Genomic DNA, 17,588 nt, shown 5'->3' with positions numbered 1-17,588 from the left:
CTCATGCGGCATTTCAGCGTGCCTGGGTTTTTGTGTGGCCGATCATTAGATCTGTGTCATAACACTGGGGTTCAAAATATTCTAGGTTTTTGGAACTTTGTGAATTTCTGATTGCAGAAATTTGCATATGAAAGTGTCAACCGACAGGGAAGCTACAGAAGGGGAGAGAATGACACAATACACGATTCCTCACATAAACCCAAACAACCTCAAATAAGACTGGACAAGGCAATTCCCATGGGGAAACTGTTTCCACCTCCCACAAAGCTAAACACCAAAAGCCATCGCAATGAAAATGGCAAGTTCCACTTGCTTCCCATCATCCTCTTAGCACTTAGAAGCCCAGTGGGTTTCCGTAAAGTTGTTTACAAATATCCTTAGTTTTGGTTAGCCCACCAGCTACACTGCCCTCCCCTATACCCCAGCCTCATACACACTAAATCCTTTATGCCCTAATATGCCTTGTAGGGCAATAGGAAAAATATGGGGGCAGGGGAGGGAGCCAAGCATTCTATTTGAATATCTCTTTTGGAAAATGCAAGATTCTGAACAAATACCTATGTGGTGTAAGCCTGTGTTTAAACTTGCATTCTGTGGGAAGATAAACTTGAGGGTCAGTGATGCAGAAAACCATTTAAACACAAATAAGACTAACACAATGCAGGCCTCCAAAGCCATGGCCATGATCAGAAAGTTAAAGCCAATGCTTAATTAATAAGAATCTCTAACATATGGAGGAGTGAACTTCCAATGAAATAAATGCTTTTATAGAATTAAAACTCAGGATTTCATTATGTCTGGTAAGTAAACCATTATTTTTCTTGGGTACTTGACTTTAAATTACTATAAAAATAATTTTTTTTGCAGGTTACCAAAAAATTCAAAAAGGATGAAGGCCTCAGCCTAGAACTACTAGGAATCTCTTCAGCAAGTAGCCCCAGTAGTTAAACACCTGTAGCAGACACACAGCTGTAGCAGACACGCAGCTGTAGCAGACACGCAGCTGTAGCAGACATGCAGCTGTAGCACACAGCTGGAGCAGACACACACAGTTGGAGCAGACATGCACCTGTAGCAGACATAGGGGACAATCTGATTCTCCTCTCTACACGACCAGATCCAGAGGACGACTAGAGCATTGAATGCCAAGCTCCTACATAAATAGACAGAGATTACAATATCTCGGGCACTGAGCTACATTCCTAAGTTGGTGGTTTTAATGAGCATAATATAGAAACTAAAGGTATTACCTTGCTCTCTATAAAATGTGGTATATGTGTGGAGGAGGTCGGAGGGCACCCGCAGATGATTCTTTCTGCCACATGGCTCTTGGGAACACAACTCAGGTCATCATGAGATGACTCTGCCTCACTGGCTTCGACTTTATATTTTCTGTAACTTAAACTTGAGTGCGCTGGCTGTATGTTGCTGTCGTAATTGCCATCTCCTATACTCTACTCTTTGGTCAAAATATTTTCAGGGTTTCTTACGTCCACAGCTGTACTAAGGCCACTTCTATCGGCACCATCTTTTCCTAAACATCACATAATCAAATCCGCCAGACATTTCTTCCAAAGGCACTGGTCTCACCAGAGACTTCTCATTACATCCTCTACTGGTCTGTAGGTGTTAGGTGACTGTGGAGGAGGAGACACTGAGGAGGCTTTGAGGTTTCCAGAGCTCATGCCATTCCCAGTTAGCTCTCTCTGCCTCCTGTCTGGGGATAAGATAAGCTCTTAGTTACTGCTCCAATGCCATGCCTACTGCCATACTCCCTGACATGATGGTCATAGACCCTTTAGAACACTCTAGAAATGTGAACCCCAAATTAAATGCTCTCTTTTGTAAGTTGCCTTGGTCAGGTTTTATTTTTGCCACAGCAATGAAAAGGTAACTAAGGCAGTGCCTTCTTTTTGTAATTCAATACATATATTGCTAATAATTTACAAAGACACCAAAAACCACCTGTTTTATTTTCAAATTTTTACTTACATAGACTTGGCAGCACGTTTCTCCTTAGCTTTCATTGTAAGATAATTTCGCAAAGCTTAAAATTGGGTATTTTAATATGTCACAAGTAAACATGGAAAGATGAGTTTATATTTTAGGGAAAATCTTCCATTATTGTACAAACACTGATATTTACAATATTCTTAATGTAGATATATACAATGTAGCATAACATCTAAATGTACAAAAGTTTTAAATTGTTACATTGTTGTAGAATGCTGTAAAATGCTAAGTGATGAAAAACTCCCCAAAACTGCCAATATTGTGGGAAAACAGCAAGGTCATAAACTGTCATGCAGTATCTTACCCAAAACACAACTGTGCAAGTCAACTCCACTGTACACACGTAAAGGCAAATGACTCAGCTGCATACACCATGCTAAAATCCAACTACAATTTCAGAATTCACGTGCTAAAGCAGACAGTTTTTTTCTTTGTCTTGTTTTGTTTTAAAGATAGGCTCTTACTCTGTAGTCCTATTGTAGTTCCTGGAATTCATCATGTAGACCAGGCTGACCTCAAACTCAGAGGTCTGTCTCTACTTCTGAGTTCTGGGATTAAAGGTGTGTGCTGCCACACAGGGCTCGATTTTATAATATATGAAACAGGAATATGAATGATGAGAACATTTAAGGAATTCCTAGAAAGCTACTAGGAAACCTCAGAGAAAACAAACCAGGCATTTTCCCTGGGACTCATGAGTATATGACAGAAACACCGAAGGAGAAAATAAAAGCCACCCAGGTGTTGTGGGTTAATTTCACCTTTAAAGTTTAGTTTCATTTAGAATCCTTTAAGTTCCTCTTGGATATTTTTATTTGCTTGTGATTTAGTGGGGGCAATAAGGGAATGAGGTAGCTTAGAAGAAATACCAGAAAGTGAAATTCCTGTTAATGAAAGCACACAGAAATCCTCTTCAGGAAAGGTCAGGAAATAATAACCTAAGTACAATACATTATTCTCCTAACAGTGATTTTTCTGGGCATATTAAAACATATATTAAGTTGTAAGAGCGTTATTAAAGAATAGGAAAGTGGAGATACCGATCAAATTTATTAAATCTGTTAATGCTGATAGAGTATGTTTATCAAAATGTGTGCTTTTCTTTGTGCTTCCGTGAAGGTATTCTGCCTTCATGCCATGTGACACCAGATTAAGTATCTTGGTGGTAGAGGTGAGAGAAGAAAAACTGGGTGGCCAGCTCTACTACGGATAGGAAATCCACATGGGATGCCTGCTGATGACGGGGCATGTCATACAGGCAGGAGGGCAATTAGGTGGCTTCTGCTGGCACAGAACGGGGCAGCACTCTTGGGCAAAATGGTTCTATCGGCTTCTCCATTGCACTCAAACCCAGCGAGACATATGGGGAAAGGTAACCCAAAAAGCAGGACAGCTCGGGCTGGCATGCTGAGGCTGCCATCTTCTTTGTCCTGAGAACAGAAGAGTCTGAAGGTGCTTGTGTTTTGCACGTCACAGCCCTCACCAACCCCCGTCTGGGAGCAGGAGCGCTCTGTGGAGAAACAACTGCGGGGAAATCTGAGTGGGTCTGTGTATCACGTTCAGCAAGAGATACACAGACCTTATCCCCAGGAGCTGTGAGGACAGATGGATAAAAGGGCTTGAGATCAAAGGGAAGAAAGAAGGAGCCTCACCCTGTCAAGAATGGCACAAGCTGTGAAAGTAGAAACCAGGATAAAAATGTCTACCTATCTGTCTCCGCACCACAGCCCCCGTCTCTGTCTCTCTCCCAGGACTGAATGGTAGTGAGCAATGCCCCGAGTTCTGGCTAGGATGGGAAAGAACAAAGCGCTACTGGGCAGAGTGACAAAGATAACCTAGAGGTGGCGGGAAGGGACAGGGAACATTAACTGCATTTTCCCCGAGACCTCTGAATACAGACAGGGCAAACTATCCATTAGGCACAGCGTCTCAGACTCCCAGGGCATGTAACCAAAATTTTACTTAATTTTTTAGTAAAAATAATATAAGTTTTAGATAAAGGACTATTTTAATTCAAAATATGAATACTGTCATTTTATACAAACACAATAATAAAATATAAATTTAAATTTTATACAGAAGGGGTCCAAGTGGGCAAAAGTACTTGGGGTCTAAAAAGCTCATGAGCTGTGAGCACAGGGTCACCCCAACTCTAGCGATGGGAGCTCCAGGGCATCTCACAGGACTGGGGAAGAATGCAAGGTTAACCGAGGGCCTGATTTGCTTTCTGGAGTACTGTTTCTGAAGAACACCAAGTCTAACAGAGGAGACGTACTATTATTAATTTTCCTTACCCAAGGCAGAACAAGACACAAATTTTAAGCTCATTATTTTACAGTTGTGTCCTTCAGAGAGGCAGAACTTGGGATGAAGGTCTCAGGTGTCTCTGGTCCTCCACTTCTGCACACACTGTTGGGATGGGGTTTTCTCTAGGAGCTTCGTCAACTTCTGTGTTACACGTCTCCTTGAGTCCAGACAAATCTGTGCTTCTTTCAGGCCTTTGCTCCAACTATTTTCAGGAGGCTGAGGTTGGCAAGGCCAGCATAGGGGCCATCTGCGGTTGTCAAAGCATATAGACACTAAGAGAGAAGAAAGCATTATGGAGAACAGACAGGACAGGACAGGAGAGAAATGATAAATCTGAATGTTCTCAATTCAAGCTGCTAAAGACTGGTAAAGAAAGCCAGGTGATGGAAGCACATATCTTTAATCCCAGCACTAAGGAGGCAGAGGCAGGCAGATATCTGTGAGTTCAAAGCCAGCCTTGTCTACAGGGCTAGTTCCAGGGCAGCCAAAGAAACCCTGTCTCAAAAAACCACACAAACAAACAAACAAACACCCCCCCCCAAAACAATACAAAACAAAAAAACTCACAAAACCAACCAACCAAAAACCCTCAGTAAAGAGGGTAATTCCTGTGTGAAGTATTTCTGATAGTGGGTCTGAGATATCTGCACTCTGTACATGCTCCTCTGCATTTAAAAATATTTTGTCAAAGCCACAGAGAAACCCTGTCTCGAAAAACCAAAAAAAAAAAAAAAAAAAAAAAAAAAAAAAAAAAAATTTTGTAAGATAAATTATAAATGTAGTCTATATTCAGAAAAATAGACCCTCAATAGTTGCTTAAAAACTTGTGTTCTCAAGGCCCTCCACTCTGACTACTGCCATCTTTGAAGTCCTTAAAACATAGCTCAGGGTAGTGAAGATGATTAGCCATGGGCATGTGAAAACCCAGATTTGATGAAGAACTCTTAACAACTCAGCATCATTCCAGGGAAACACCAATGCAGCAAGTTAATCAACACGGGCTCCCGGGTCTGCTGCACCAGCCTATGGAGAGACAGGTAAGGAGGAGAAGGGCACAAGAGAGTGACCTGCTACTGGCTTTTGTGGCCTCTGCTTGAAGAGACACCATGTTATAAAACTCAGCTCTCTGAATTTCAACTGAGACTCCTGGATTTAGAGATGTGACAGAATTAAGGTCTTATCCCAAAGCTGGCACAAATTAGGTCGGGAGCTCAATTCCTAATTTGTGCTTTGGAGTTCTTATACTTCCACACTTCAAGGGGATTCTACAAAGTATGTTTCACTGTTCACATTAAATACACAGGGGAGTGGAAAAACTACTAGTTTCCTGTAGTTCATTTGGGAACTGTACAATCTTAAAATGAAGTTACAAAAGATGCAACCTAAAAAAAAAATCAGCAAATAAAATCAGAGCTGGAATAACACTGGGAGGTTAGATGTTATAGCCTTAGCTGTCTATAGGAACCTTGGCCTAGAGAAAACAAACTCCATTTCTTTAAATTGTCCAAATCAGATTCAGGCCACCTCAGACTGTGAGGCTACTCCATCCAGTGCTGCCTTGTTCTTTGGCTATACCTGCAGCAACAGAAAAAGGAAAAATCTAAACTCAAATTCAGTTTCAAGGTAATAAAACTGTCACCAGTAAGAAGACCTGGACAATAGGCAAACACCAGTTTTCCAGCTAATACAATATTCCCTAATTGGTCCTTGTGGTGATGTTTTGTTTGTGGTCTAACAAATAAAGCTTGACTGAAGATCAGAGTGCAGGGCTAACCACGAGTGGTGGCACACACCTTTAATCCCAAGACTCAGGAGACAGAAGAGGAGGATCTCTATGAGTTCAAGGCCATCTTGGGCTACACTAGATTGATCCAGTCTCAGTGAAACAGAGTCAGGCAGTGGTGGCTCACGCCTTTAATCCCAGCACCAGGGAGGTGGATATCAGAAGTGATACGGCAGGGCAGAGAGAGGAATATAAGGCAGGAGGAGACAGGAGCTCAGCATAGTCAGAGGACGCAGTCAGAGGCAGTAGTCAGAGGGCACAGGAACTCTTGATGACCACTATATGAGAATAAGCCCATATCTCTTCCTTCTCACATTATTTATAATAGGAAAGTTTAGAATTTTATAGAGTAAAAGAAAAAATATTTAAGTTATATTGCTTTAAAATCTCAATTATTTACAGTAGTATGCTAAGATTAGAACACAATGTCTTACTTTTAAAATATTACAAGAACAACTCCGCTGTTCTGCTCTCTTCAGCCAGTCCATTGTCTTCCTTGCTTTTGTAATTGGAAAGGAACAAATTTTCTATTTGGGTCAAGAATTCCTCAGCGATGAAGCAATTGGCTACTTTGCTTAGTGTTTTCCTTAGACACTCCAAAAGCTAGTTGAAAAGAAAAGTTTTACGTTTAAATACTTCAGTAGTAAGAGGGCTTCCATAACTATCACAATTTCTTTTCAAACCCCAGTAATACTCAAATGAGAAACGCCGCTCTCAACAACCTCAGCCTGGACTACTGGAATCGCTGCTGAAGGTTGAGCTTAGCTCCCTCACAACTCCACAGGAAACCAACATGTGCAAGCACTGCTCCCGGCTCTGGCCAAATCTGTGATCTTTGCCCATTGTAACCATACGCTTACATCCGCAGAGCCGTCTCTAAAGACTGAAGAGCAAACAATAGGAACAATGAAGCACATAGAACTGTGGGTCCAGGTATGAAGTGTGGAGACCAGATACAAGGCTCAAAACTGAGCTCCAGCACCAGCACCAGACAAATGAACAAGAGAGACAGAGATGGGAACAAAAAGAACTAAGTACATACTTCTAGGCCAGTTTTCCTGGAGATGCACACATTGGTTTTTCAATAGTATGTAGACAAATATAGCAGAAAGAACTTAGTATGCTTATTCTTTCTGAATATTCCCAAATGGCTAAAACAAAAGTGTTGACAGTCTATTCATCTTAACCAGAAGTGTGTGTGTGTGGGGGGAAGGGGCGTGCGGTTCTAAACAAAAGTGTTGACAGTCTATTCATCTTAACCAGAAGTGTGTGTGTGTGTGGGGGGGGGGGGGGGTGGGAAGGGGCGTGCGGTTCTAAACCCTTATTTTCCAAGTACTAAGTTAGAGCAAAATGACCACTTAAACTTAAATTAGACTTATACTATATATTTTTTAAATGGCCAACTATCATGGTCAAAAGGGAAACATGGTACTTGTGAATTTTAAAGAAAAGATCAAAGGTTCTTCATTATACACAATTGTAACCTGCTAAGAAATATATCAGGTTACAATATATTTGTATTGCACTCTAAAAGAGTATTATTTCTATGTATACCTTTAGCCAATAGAACACATTAATTTAAAAAAGTACATTAATAAAGGAAAACAGAATGCATTCACAGAACAGTGGGAAAAATAACAGCAGCTTGGAATCTGAATGAGGTCTGTAGGTGGAGACTGCTCCTTCGTGTCCCAGCCACCCAGACACAAAGACAACACAGAAACTATATTAGTCACAACATTGTTTGGCCAGTAGCTTATGTATATTTCTAGCGAACTCTTACATTGTAGATTAACGCGTTTCTATTATTTTGTGTATCACCATGAGGTTGTGGCTGGCTCTGGCTCGCGTCTTTCTCCTTGTACTTTCTCTCTATGTCTCTGTTCAAATTTCCCACCTGGCTTTACTCTACCAAGCCATTGGCTGAAACAGCTTCTTTAATAACTAATGGTAATAAAATATATTCATAACATACAGAGGGGAAATAAGAATCCAATTAAAAATGAAGGCAGCTTACTTTCTGCAAACAAGTTAGGTCAGAATCCCGGCGAAAGATTCTATCCATGGGGACACTGCTGCAAGAAGGAATTTAAAAAGAAACTGGTGACAAAGACACTATTTGTTGTGCAATAAACTGTCCTGATGCCAGACATCAGGTTCTACATTTAATCTAGGCTTTTCTTTCTCTGTTCAACTTAATGAGAAAGACTGCAAATGTGGGGCCATCACAAACCATAACACGTACCTATGGGAAAGCCTGTACTTCTCAATTATCCATCTTGTCTTTTCAAACACTGATTCCCACTGAGGTTCGTCTAACATCTGCTGGACTTCAAATTTGTAGGGTAAACCTAGAGGAGTGTAAAGAGGCACACTGTCACCAACGCCAATCTCCTTTTCTGACAGTTTGTGAAAAGCACTGTGGAAGACGGGATGGCATCTCACTCATCACCCAAGCCAAGAGGTCTTTTCATCAGAAAAGGGCAGTATCAGTAACAAACTGGGGCTGTTCTCGACAAAGCAGGCACAGTACCTTCCGAGGTACAAGCCATCACGCCTATGGGAACGCTGATCAGCAGGCAGCATTCCTAAGAAAAGCTGACAGGAGCACCAGGCGGTCAGCCTGTGCAGTTCTCCCAGTGGCTGTCTCCTGCCTCTCCTAGCGTCTCCACAAACCGAGCTTCACATACTTTACTGAGTACCTGAGGGGTATTTTCTTTTTTTTTAAATTTTTCGAGACAGGGTTTCTCTGTGGCTTTGGAGCCTGTTCTGGAACTAGCTCTTGTAGACCAGGCTGGCCTCGAACTCACAGAGATCCACCTGCCTCTGCCTCCCGAGTGCTGGGATTAAAGGCGTGCACCACCACCGCCCGGCTCTGAGGGGTATTTTCTACAGCGCTCTGGAGCTCACGCTGAAATACGCAGGCTGTTCTCTGAGAATTTAGTTGTCTCAGCTCCATCACTTCAGTCAAGTTTGCCAGTTGTGTTTCCTCCTGCTCACTAAAGTAGAGCAGCCTGGGCTGAGCTGATTTGTTTCCCATCTTCTAGCGACCATCTTCCTTCACAGCCTGAATTACAGCCTAAGTAAAATACTACTGTGTTATATATTTTGCCTACTATTTTGGTTGATTCAAAAAAGTCCTTATTACTTCATTTTGGCCAGAAACAGAATCACATAAATTTTAAATTATTAAATTCTAATGAATAAAATGTGAATAGTCACATGTCCTCAGTACCAACTAACTATATTAGATATGATTGGAATAGAGGCTCATAACCAAAACCCAGAAGGCTGAGATCTGACTTAAAGTGAAGAAAAGTTTATTGTAATGCTTTCTGTTATAACTTTTATAAATTATAGTTAAGTTGATGAATTATGTGCTTTATGTGCTATACTCAGTAGGGCATTCTGAACTACTCCTGATATTATTCACTCAAGAAAAATTCACAGTGCTGATTAACTGGTACTAAGGATATAAAAATAATGAACAAACTGCATTAAAAGTCAAAGTGGTCATTAAGGCAAAAAAGTGCTGCAGACTTATTTAAAAAAATACATTAACAGTCAACAGTGCTGAGATTTTTACCAAGGACAGAGCATCAAAGATGATTAAGAATAAAGAGAAATTAATTATTAAGCAAACATTCACTTAGAATCCTCTTTATGCCAGGCTCCACACTGGAGGCTGGATAGAAAAGTGAGTACAATACACTCTGCAGTGTCAAAGGCGTCAAGACTCAAGAGGAAAGGGAACGCTGCAAATGCCGTTCATACAGGACCACACACCCAGAGAAAATCTGAGCCTCCACCCACCTCCTTACAAAGTTCCCTCCCTGCCTTTCTTAGTCTGTAGACAGAGCTGCCCAGAACAGTCACAAGGAGACGTACAGGAGACTAAGTTGGGTAGCTGGCTACGTCAAACTAGTTCTTTCTTGAGACAGATGATACTTGGGAGACCTGAAGTCTGTCTTTGGGAATCCTAATATCCCAGGAGGTATTAGAAAGATGGGTTATGGTTTTATTTATTTGCATGCCATAGCAGAGAAAGCAAGAATGGATTTATGAAAATATTTTTATGAGAAAAGGACTGTGTTTTACGTTCTACAATATCTCCTGTGCCCAGTATATACACACTTCCTATGCACGCAATGTTTACAGTGCTCAGTATGTACACTGTGCAACACAATGTCTCTAGTGCTCACGATCCACTGCCTGCTCTAATGTTTCTCCACATTTTCTTCCTTTTATCTAAGGACATGGTAACACTATAATGAAAGGAAAGAGGGTACTTTGACTAGGTGATATGCAATAAGTCCTTGGCTGATACACACACTTTCTCATCAAGTAGTTTTACACAGTTATACGTTCTTTGAGGACAGGGACAGTAAGAAGTTATTACTGTTGAAACTTACGATAGGCACCATCAGGGCTAACTTCTTCACTTATAACCAAGCAGGTAATCTGGGAGTATGGTAAAGAGTTACTTCGATTATATGGACTAACAATCATCCCAATGAACTTTGCTCCTCCTCTGGAGAAGTAACTCTGCAATGAAAAGTATAATTAATTTCAACTATCATTGCTCTAACTGAAAGTTAACTGGAGGAAAGAAAACAAACAAACAAACAAACAAACAAACAAACAAACAAAGGGCCCTATCCAAATAGCAGCAACTGAGTGAAAGTCTTATATACGCATTTCAGGCCCAAACTGTTCACCTTCATCAGAGACACTCCTTAACAATACAGACAGCATGGCTGGGAGCTGGCTCAGGATACAAGAGTAGCTGTGTAAGCAGGAGAACCAGGTCTCACTTATTCAGAGTCTGCATAATAAGCCTATCGTAATCAGTTACAGGCACCTGTAACCTGTAGCCTTACTACTGGGGAAGGACTGCTGGGTACCAGCTTAGCTACAGGGCTAGTGAGAAATCCCATCTCAAGGGAATAAAATGGAAAGTGGCAGAACAGGACCAACTGTTCTCCCCTGGCTCATGTGCAAACACAGAGGAGTGTGCGCCTCACCTCACAAACATACATACAAAACTGAAAACAAAAAGTCAACAGAAGCGCCGCATATATTAGGTGTGGTGGTACACATCTATCTCAGTTCTTGGGAGGCTGAGACAGGAGAATGAAGAATTACCACGAGTTCCAGGCCAGTCTGGGCCCACAGAGTAGGTCTTTGTCAAATAAAACAAAATACATATCACAAATGTGTTTACATACTATGATGTCAAAACATTTGACTGTAAATTTTATTAACATGGCAGTAATTTACGAATAGCTACCTACATAGAAAATACACATTAGGTGGGGCAGTAGTGCTGCACACCTTTAATCCCAGCACTTGGGAGGCTGAGGCAGGTGGATCTCTGTGAGTTCGAAGCCAGCCTGGTCAACAAGAGCAAGTTCCAGGACAGGCCCCAACGCTACAAAAAAACCCTGTCTTGAAAAATGAAAAGAAAAAAAAAGGAGAAATACACATTAAACCTAACAGTGAGTAAAAATACAACTTGTTTTTTACAAAGAGATATATCAATGTTTCTAACAAAGTTATAACAAGTCTAGTCCTACTTCTTCCTGACAGTTTTTAAGGGCTCTAGGAGCTTATACACACACACACACACACACACACACACACACACACACCTGTCTACACTTAATTGTTGACTTTACCAATGCTTACTGATTTAATACGAAAAAAGCAAGTTATTTCAAAACTGAAGACGTAAAGAATGTTAGTGTAAAGCTAAAAATAATAGATTTTTTATTTCACAAAAATCAATAGGAAGATGTATAATAATTTACAAAATGTAGGTACATGACACTATAAACACACCTGGTATTTGGCTTGTGTGTCAATATCTCGTAAAGATGGATTCGGATCAAAGGCAGGATGCGAATGGTACCACCCAATAACACTGTAGCCTCTAAGAGCCAAGGTTTCTGAAGCCTGTGTTTGTGACACAGGATCCATCTCGCATTGTAGTCCTGTGCTCAGACTGTTACATGGTTCTGCTGCACAGACCTGTAAAGGATTGTTCTTACATTATAGTGAAATCCCACCAATTCTATTACTTGCCAAATAAACCCCAAAAGTGAGATAGTAGTCTACGAACTCAGGAGCATTTTTCTAATCTAAAAGGCATGATAATGGTTAGCTTTCCAGGTTGCACTATAACACCTATCTAAAGGCACTTTCAAAAATTCCTATTACTATGAAAATAATTTCAGCAGAATGAAGTACACCAGCATTCACCCACAGCACTAGAATACATTACTGCCCTTACAAGTTGTAGCTTTTCACTGGGGAAGGTAGTGGGTAGCCACGGCTGGCAAATCCTCTTCCTCTTGTAGGACACAGATGTTCAGTAAATGGAACATAAGTCACTTCTGAATACACAGCTTTCTACACTTGCACACTCTCACACGTCCAGATAAAAATCAGTATTTTAATTATACTTTCTGAATTCTATAAAATATTTGGTATGGCAGCAAGACTTGGTAACCGAACTGTTTGAAACATTAAGACTTACTTCAAGGGTCTTCTCAGCCTCTGAGTATCTTCCTCCTAACAGCCCAATCACCTCCGCCATAGACACGTGAGCATGCTACGGGAAACAGGACAGACTCAGACCTTATCCACACACACAGCCAACGAAGAATCCTAGGACAGCTGCACAGCGGCAGCTGCACTGCTCTGAACAGAGCACAGCAAGGAGCTGGCAGCTGGGCTTGAAGCAGGGGACTCAGGCATCAGTCCCTTCCTGCTGCTATGAAGCTTTGATGCACACAGAGGAAGGTGGAACTTGTTCACTTAAAAGGAAGATACCATTTGCATTCAAAGGACAGAGAAGCCGGGTGGTGGTGGCGCACGCCTTTAATCCCAGCACTCGGGAGGCAGAGGCAGGAGGATCTCTGTGAGTTCGAGACCAGCCTGGTCTACAAGAGCTAGCTCCAGGACAGGCTCTAAAAGCTGCAGAGAAACCCTGTCTCGAAAAACCAAACCAAACCAAAAAAAAAAAAAAAAAAAAAAAAAAAAGACAGAGTGAGTCCCTCCAGAACCTCCTGTAGTCATTGACCTCAAACACACACAACCACTAGAGGGTCTGCAGTGGCAGTGAAGGGCACACAAGGAGCCTCTGTGATGTGCATGTAGTAGACGTCAGTCATCAGCCAGGCAGCAGACACAGGACATTAGAAAATGGGTGACAATCTGCAAAACTCACGGCAATTCATTTTTTCTAAAATATGGAAATATGCAATTGTCTGCCTTTTCTTCAAAAGAAAAGAAATCAGATTTCTTATAAAGAAAATAGTTAAAATCTGAAATATGTCTTCCACTTTCTCTTAGGCCTATAATAAATGGATAATGGAAATTCAAGAACAGAAACAAAAATAACTAAGTGAAGTACAATAGGTTATTCTTACCAAATCCATTATTAATAGTGCCTCTGAAGCTACTTTCACCTGAAATGGCTCCTGGAATATAAAAAGAAAAGGAAGAGAGCATAAAAATATATATATAAAAAAAATAACAACAAAAAAACCAAACAAAAACCCAAAAAGCATAAAAGCTTAAAAGAAAAACATTTTGTTCTCACAGGTGGAATATCCACCCTTTTCTCCTTACCCACCCGACCAAGTTTTCACCATTAATCAAAGTTCAGTACAAACGAGACTTAAAAACAACTAAGCTTCAAAGTCCTAGCAGCAAACTGTTCTTCCCCACCCTCTGCCTGGCTGGGTCACCATCCTTACTATACCCTGCTGTGTCCAATTCACCCACACACCTGCCTCACACAAACGGTAAAGAGTAAGTATTTCCTGTCCCATGGGGGCATTATTTGTGATTACTCATTGATATCAAGTACCTGCTTTTCTTCACTGAAAAAATTACAAGGTATCAGTTGGAAGGGATCAAGTGAGCTGAAAAAGAAAAAAGATTAATTACTAATTTGAAAAACTAGTAATAATATAACCTCAACTTCTGCCTGTGCGAACAAATATTAGAGCAGGAGAACCCTTCTAAGGAGGAGCCACATGTCCTTTTAGGTCTGACAGAAAGCAGGAACTCTGGGACAAAGCAGCTTTAGCAACTGAAGGGGCTGGTGAGCAGATGCAGCTCTTCAACTGAAGGAGAGAGCCTAAGTTCAGGGACACAGCTATTTCCCCGACAGGAGTTCAGGAAGTTCAAGTAGGAGGTTTCTCAAAACAGCTTGTCAGGCTGTTGTGATGTATGCCTTAAACCCCACTGCTCGGAGGCAGGGCCAGCCTGGTCTCCAGAGGGAGCTCTCGGCCAACCAGGGATGCATACTGAGACTGTCTCAAAGGAAAAGCATGCACACCAATACCTGTCAGTATCCTAATAGCTCCACCTCAGTGGAGACTCAATAAATACTTTCTAAATGAAGGATAACAAGCAAGTCTATTACACAAACTAAAGCAAACAGAAAGCCCTGCGACATTAAAAATGAACGTGAAGAGATGGAGAGGGGAATCCAAGCAAGGCCAAATAAAAAAAGCATGTGCAAACCAGAAAAATACTAAGAAAGGCGTTGACCACTAAAAATTAAGTTTTAAAGAAAATAGCAGAACACTTTTTAAAATTTACTATTATTTTTAGATTTATAAAATTTTACTTTCTGTGTATAAGTGTTTTGTCTAAATGTGTAACTGGTACCATGGTGGTCCAGAGGATGTCAGATCCCTTGGAACCATATGGGTGCTGGGAACTGAACCTAAATTCTTTGCAAGAGTAGAAAGTGCTCCTAATACTGAGCTGTATCTCCAGGTATCAGAACAATGTTTATAGAAAGAAAAGAAACTGGCAATGTTTCTATAAAGACAACTTGCAAACAATAGCATGTTGAATTCCCATCTGACAAAAAAGTCTGTGAGGAAGGGTATCAAGGGGTTGAGTGTGCTCACATAAAGAATTTAAAACACAGCAAGCAACGTCAGCCACTTTAATTATTTTATAAGCGAGGAACCAAGCCCTGCCAAGGAAATACAACTGCTACAGCATATAGTGGCATACTACTTGTGTTTTGATAAGTAAAGCTTGCCTAAAGATCAGAGGGCAAAGCAGTCATTCTTGTCAGCCATACAGGTCAGGGAGTGATGGCATGCACCTTTAATTCCAGGACTCAGGAGACAGAGGCAGATGATTCTGTTAGTTCAAGGCTACCCTGGGCTACAAAAGAGTGAATCAGTCTATAAGAGAAACAGCTCACACAAAGGTGATCCCAGCAGCTGGGATCCACGCCTTTAACCCAGCACTAGGGAGGTGGAGACAGGAGTGATATGGCTGGGAGGAGACACTCAGTCGAGTGTGCAGTCTTCAGGATTCGTGAGGATAGCATCTCATTGGTCTGAGGTCTTTGTTTTTCTGATTTTCAGAAAAATCTGAATCCAGATAGCTGTCTCTGGGATTTTATTATTCATGCTACAACAGCATTTCTTAATATCTTGCTTTGAGAAGTGAAGTGAAAGGCCAAAGCAAGATGCCTAGAAAACCAAGGAATCCAATGTACTCAGACAATTCTACAAATTAAAATTTACTTTTTTCTTGTTTTTTGTTTTTTTTTTTTTTTTTCCCCAAGACAAGGTTTCTCTGTGTATCTTTAGCTGTTCTGGAACTCGCTTTGTAGACCAGGTTGGCCTCGAACTAAAAAAAAATTCGCCTGCCTCTGTCTCCCAAGTGCTGGGATTAAAGGCATGCGCCACCATGCCTGGTCACCTCCATGTACATTGTATACAAAGCATCTACCAAAGCTACTGGTTATTTCTGCACGTATTTCTTAACCATGTGTGTTAAGAAAATACATTATACAACACTGTACCTTTTTGGTAGTTTTGAAACTTTTGAAGACTTAACAGGTTTGCACTTTTCCTCTTCTCTTCTTTTTGCCAACTCTTCTGCAGAGAGATGCTAAAACAAAACAGCCAATCAAAGAGTTCATCAGCTACTCATGCAGAAGAAATCAAACAGTTAAGGACATGTGAGAGCAAGACCGATCAAGTTGGTATGCATTGCTTCCTTACTACTGATAAATACCAGGCCATAACTTTTAAAATTATGCCAAAATATATAGCCTTATCAAAATGAAAATGTGTTTCTTCTCCTGACTTGCCCATTTCAATCAAGGGTATCAAGTCCTTGAGTTTCAAAAGCCTTCAAATCTTTATTTCTCACTTCTAGTTTCCAGGGCTCAGGTGGCTAACTTTTCTTTTACAACTTAAGACAGCACCGTGTAATGATCAAGAATGCAGATTTCAACGGCTGAGGGTGGAGACTGGTGATAAAGTAGTAATTTGTCTAACATGCATGAGGCCCTGGTTTCATCTCTGGCACAGTGGGAGTGAGATGCCCCAACATCATAAAATTCTGGAGCGGAAATGTAGGTTCTGCTCCTTATCAGCCAAGAGACCACTGCTGAGCTCTTCTTTAGGAAACAAATAACAGCAGCAGCAATTACTGTCATGGTGTACTGTGAAGTTACACAGGCTAATGTTCACGATCTAGTCATTTCTACTACCACCCCTACCACTCTAATTTAACAGACTATGCACCTTTCCCAGAACAGTAAGATTTTCCTGTATCTGTACCTTTGCTTGTGCAACTCCCTCAGCCTAGAATGCTTCCATCTACATTTTGAGATGCTTCTTCTCCTGATCCTTTGGTTCAAACTCTTTCCTCATCACACTCTTGGGGAGTACCTCATATCCTTAGACCAACCTTATGGAAGGAACCATGCATTACTTATCAATATGCCAACAAGAGGACTAGGTGTAAGCTGAGAGACAGGAAAGTGGGGGAAGGAGCATGAGAAAGGTAACATTTATTGAGTACCTTGTCTAGGCAGGCTTACTTAATGACTAACACTAGGACCTTAATATACTTCATCTCATTTTTTAAAAATCCTTTCAGGATGAAGGGCCCAGACCCTCACCCAGCCCCCACTTTGGCAGTCACAACAGGCTGCAGAAAAGACCAGCAAGATGCAGGCCCCTGACTCAGCAGAATGTGCTGAGCCCCCGACCTTGCCCTAATTATGGGGAAGAAACTGCCAGATATCCTCCTTATGGCAGAACCAATCAGAAGTTAGCTGGTGGCTCTGGCTAGCTCTGCTGATAATGGTAGAATGCAGGAGCCACCTCACTCCCCATGGCTTCCAGGTACAGAAATCTTTCCGCAGCTGCAGCTAACCAATTAACTTAGGACACCTTCCCTGAGTCTGAAGGTGTGCCAATTCTGAAAAGATCCCCCAGAATCCTCCCCAACAACCGCTTAATTACCCCCAACAAATGCCCTGCCCCACTGTGGTTTGGGGTCTCTCCTACTCCACCTGCTGTGTCAGACAGATGGAGTACCCAAGTTAACTTGTAATTTTAAAGACTCTTTGCTTTTGCATCAGATGTGGTCTCTTGGTGGTTTTTGGTGGTCCAGACTCTGGGCACAAGAAGAGAGGTATCATTCA

General features: G+C 41.3%; 1 protein-coding gene across 5 annotated transcripts in view; it reads right to left on the bottom strand.

Annotated features, from left to right (window-relative positions):
• Window positions 1-1,942: 1,942 nt before the first annotated feature.
• Mysm1 (Myb like, SWIRM and MPN domains 1) overlaps window positions 1,943-17,588 on the bottom strand; it is a 37,824-nt gene continuing 22,178 nt past the window's right edge. Inside the window, exons 11-21 of one of the 5 annotated variants that reach the window (XR_005285757.2) lie at window positions 15,951-16,039; window positions 13,980-14,034; window positions 13,537-13,587; window positions 12,642-12,716; window positions 11,945-12,133; window positions 10,516-10,648; window positions 8,349-8,454; window positions 8,121-8,178; window positions 6,538-6,706; window positions 5,786-5,895; window positions 1,943-4,567 (exon numbers count right to left, since the gene is read on the bottom strand). Coding sequence is in view for 4 of the 5 variants with exons in the window: in XM_038332983.2 (XP_038188911.1) it covers window positions 6,548-6,706; window positions 8,121-8,178; window positions 8,349-8,454; window positions 10,516-10,648; window positions 11,945-12,133; window positions 12,642-12,716; window positions 13,537-13,587; window positions 13,980-14,034; window positions 15,951-16,039 (915 nt within the window). In the remaining variant the exon portion in view is untranslated. Of the gene's footprint in view, window positions 4,593-5,659; window positions 5,896-6,537; window positions 6,707-8,120; window positions 8,179-8,348; window positions 8,455-10,515; window positions 10,649-11,944; window positions 12,134-12,641; window positions 12,717-13,536; window positions 13,588-13,979; window positions 14,035-15,950; window positions 16,040-17,588 lie in introns of those variants that run through there. The other 4 variants (XM_038332983.2, XM_038332981.2, XM_038332985.2 and 1 more) reach the window with 4 other exon arrangements.

Source organism: Arvicola amphibius, chromosome 6, assembly GCF_903992535.2.
Source record: "Arvicola amphibius chromosome 6, mArvAmp1.2, whole genome shotgun sequence".
Lineage (NCBI taxonomy): Eukaryota > Metazoa > Chordata > Mammalia > Rodentia > Cricetidae > Arvicola > Arvicola amphibius.
This window is presented reverse-complemented; position numbering and strand designations above follow the sequence as displayed.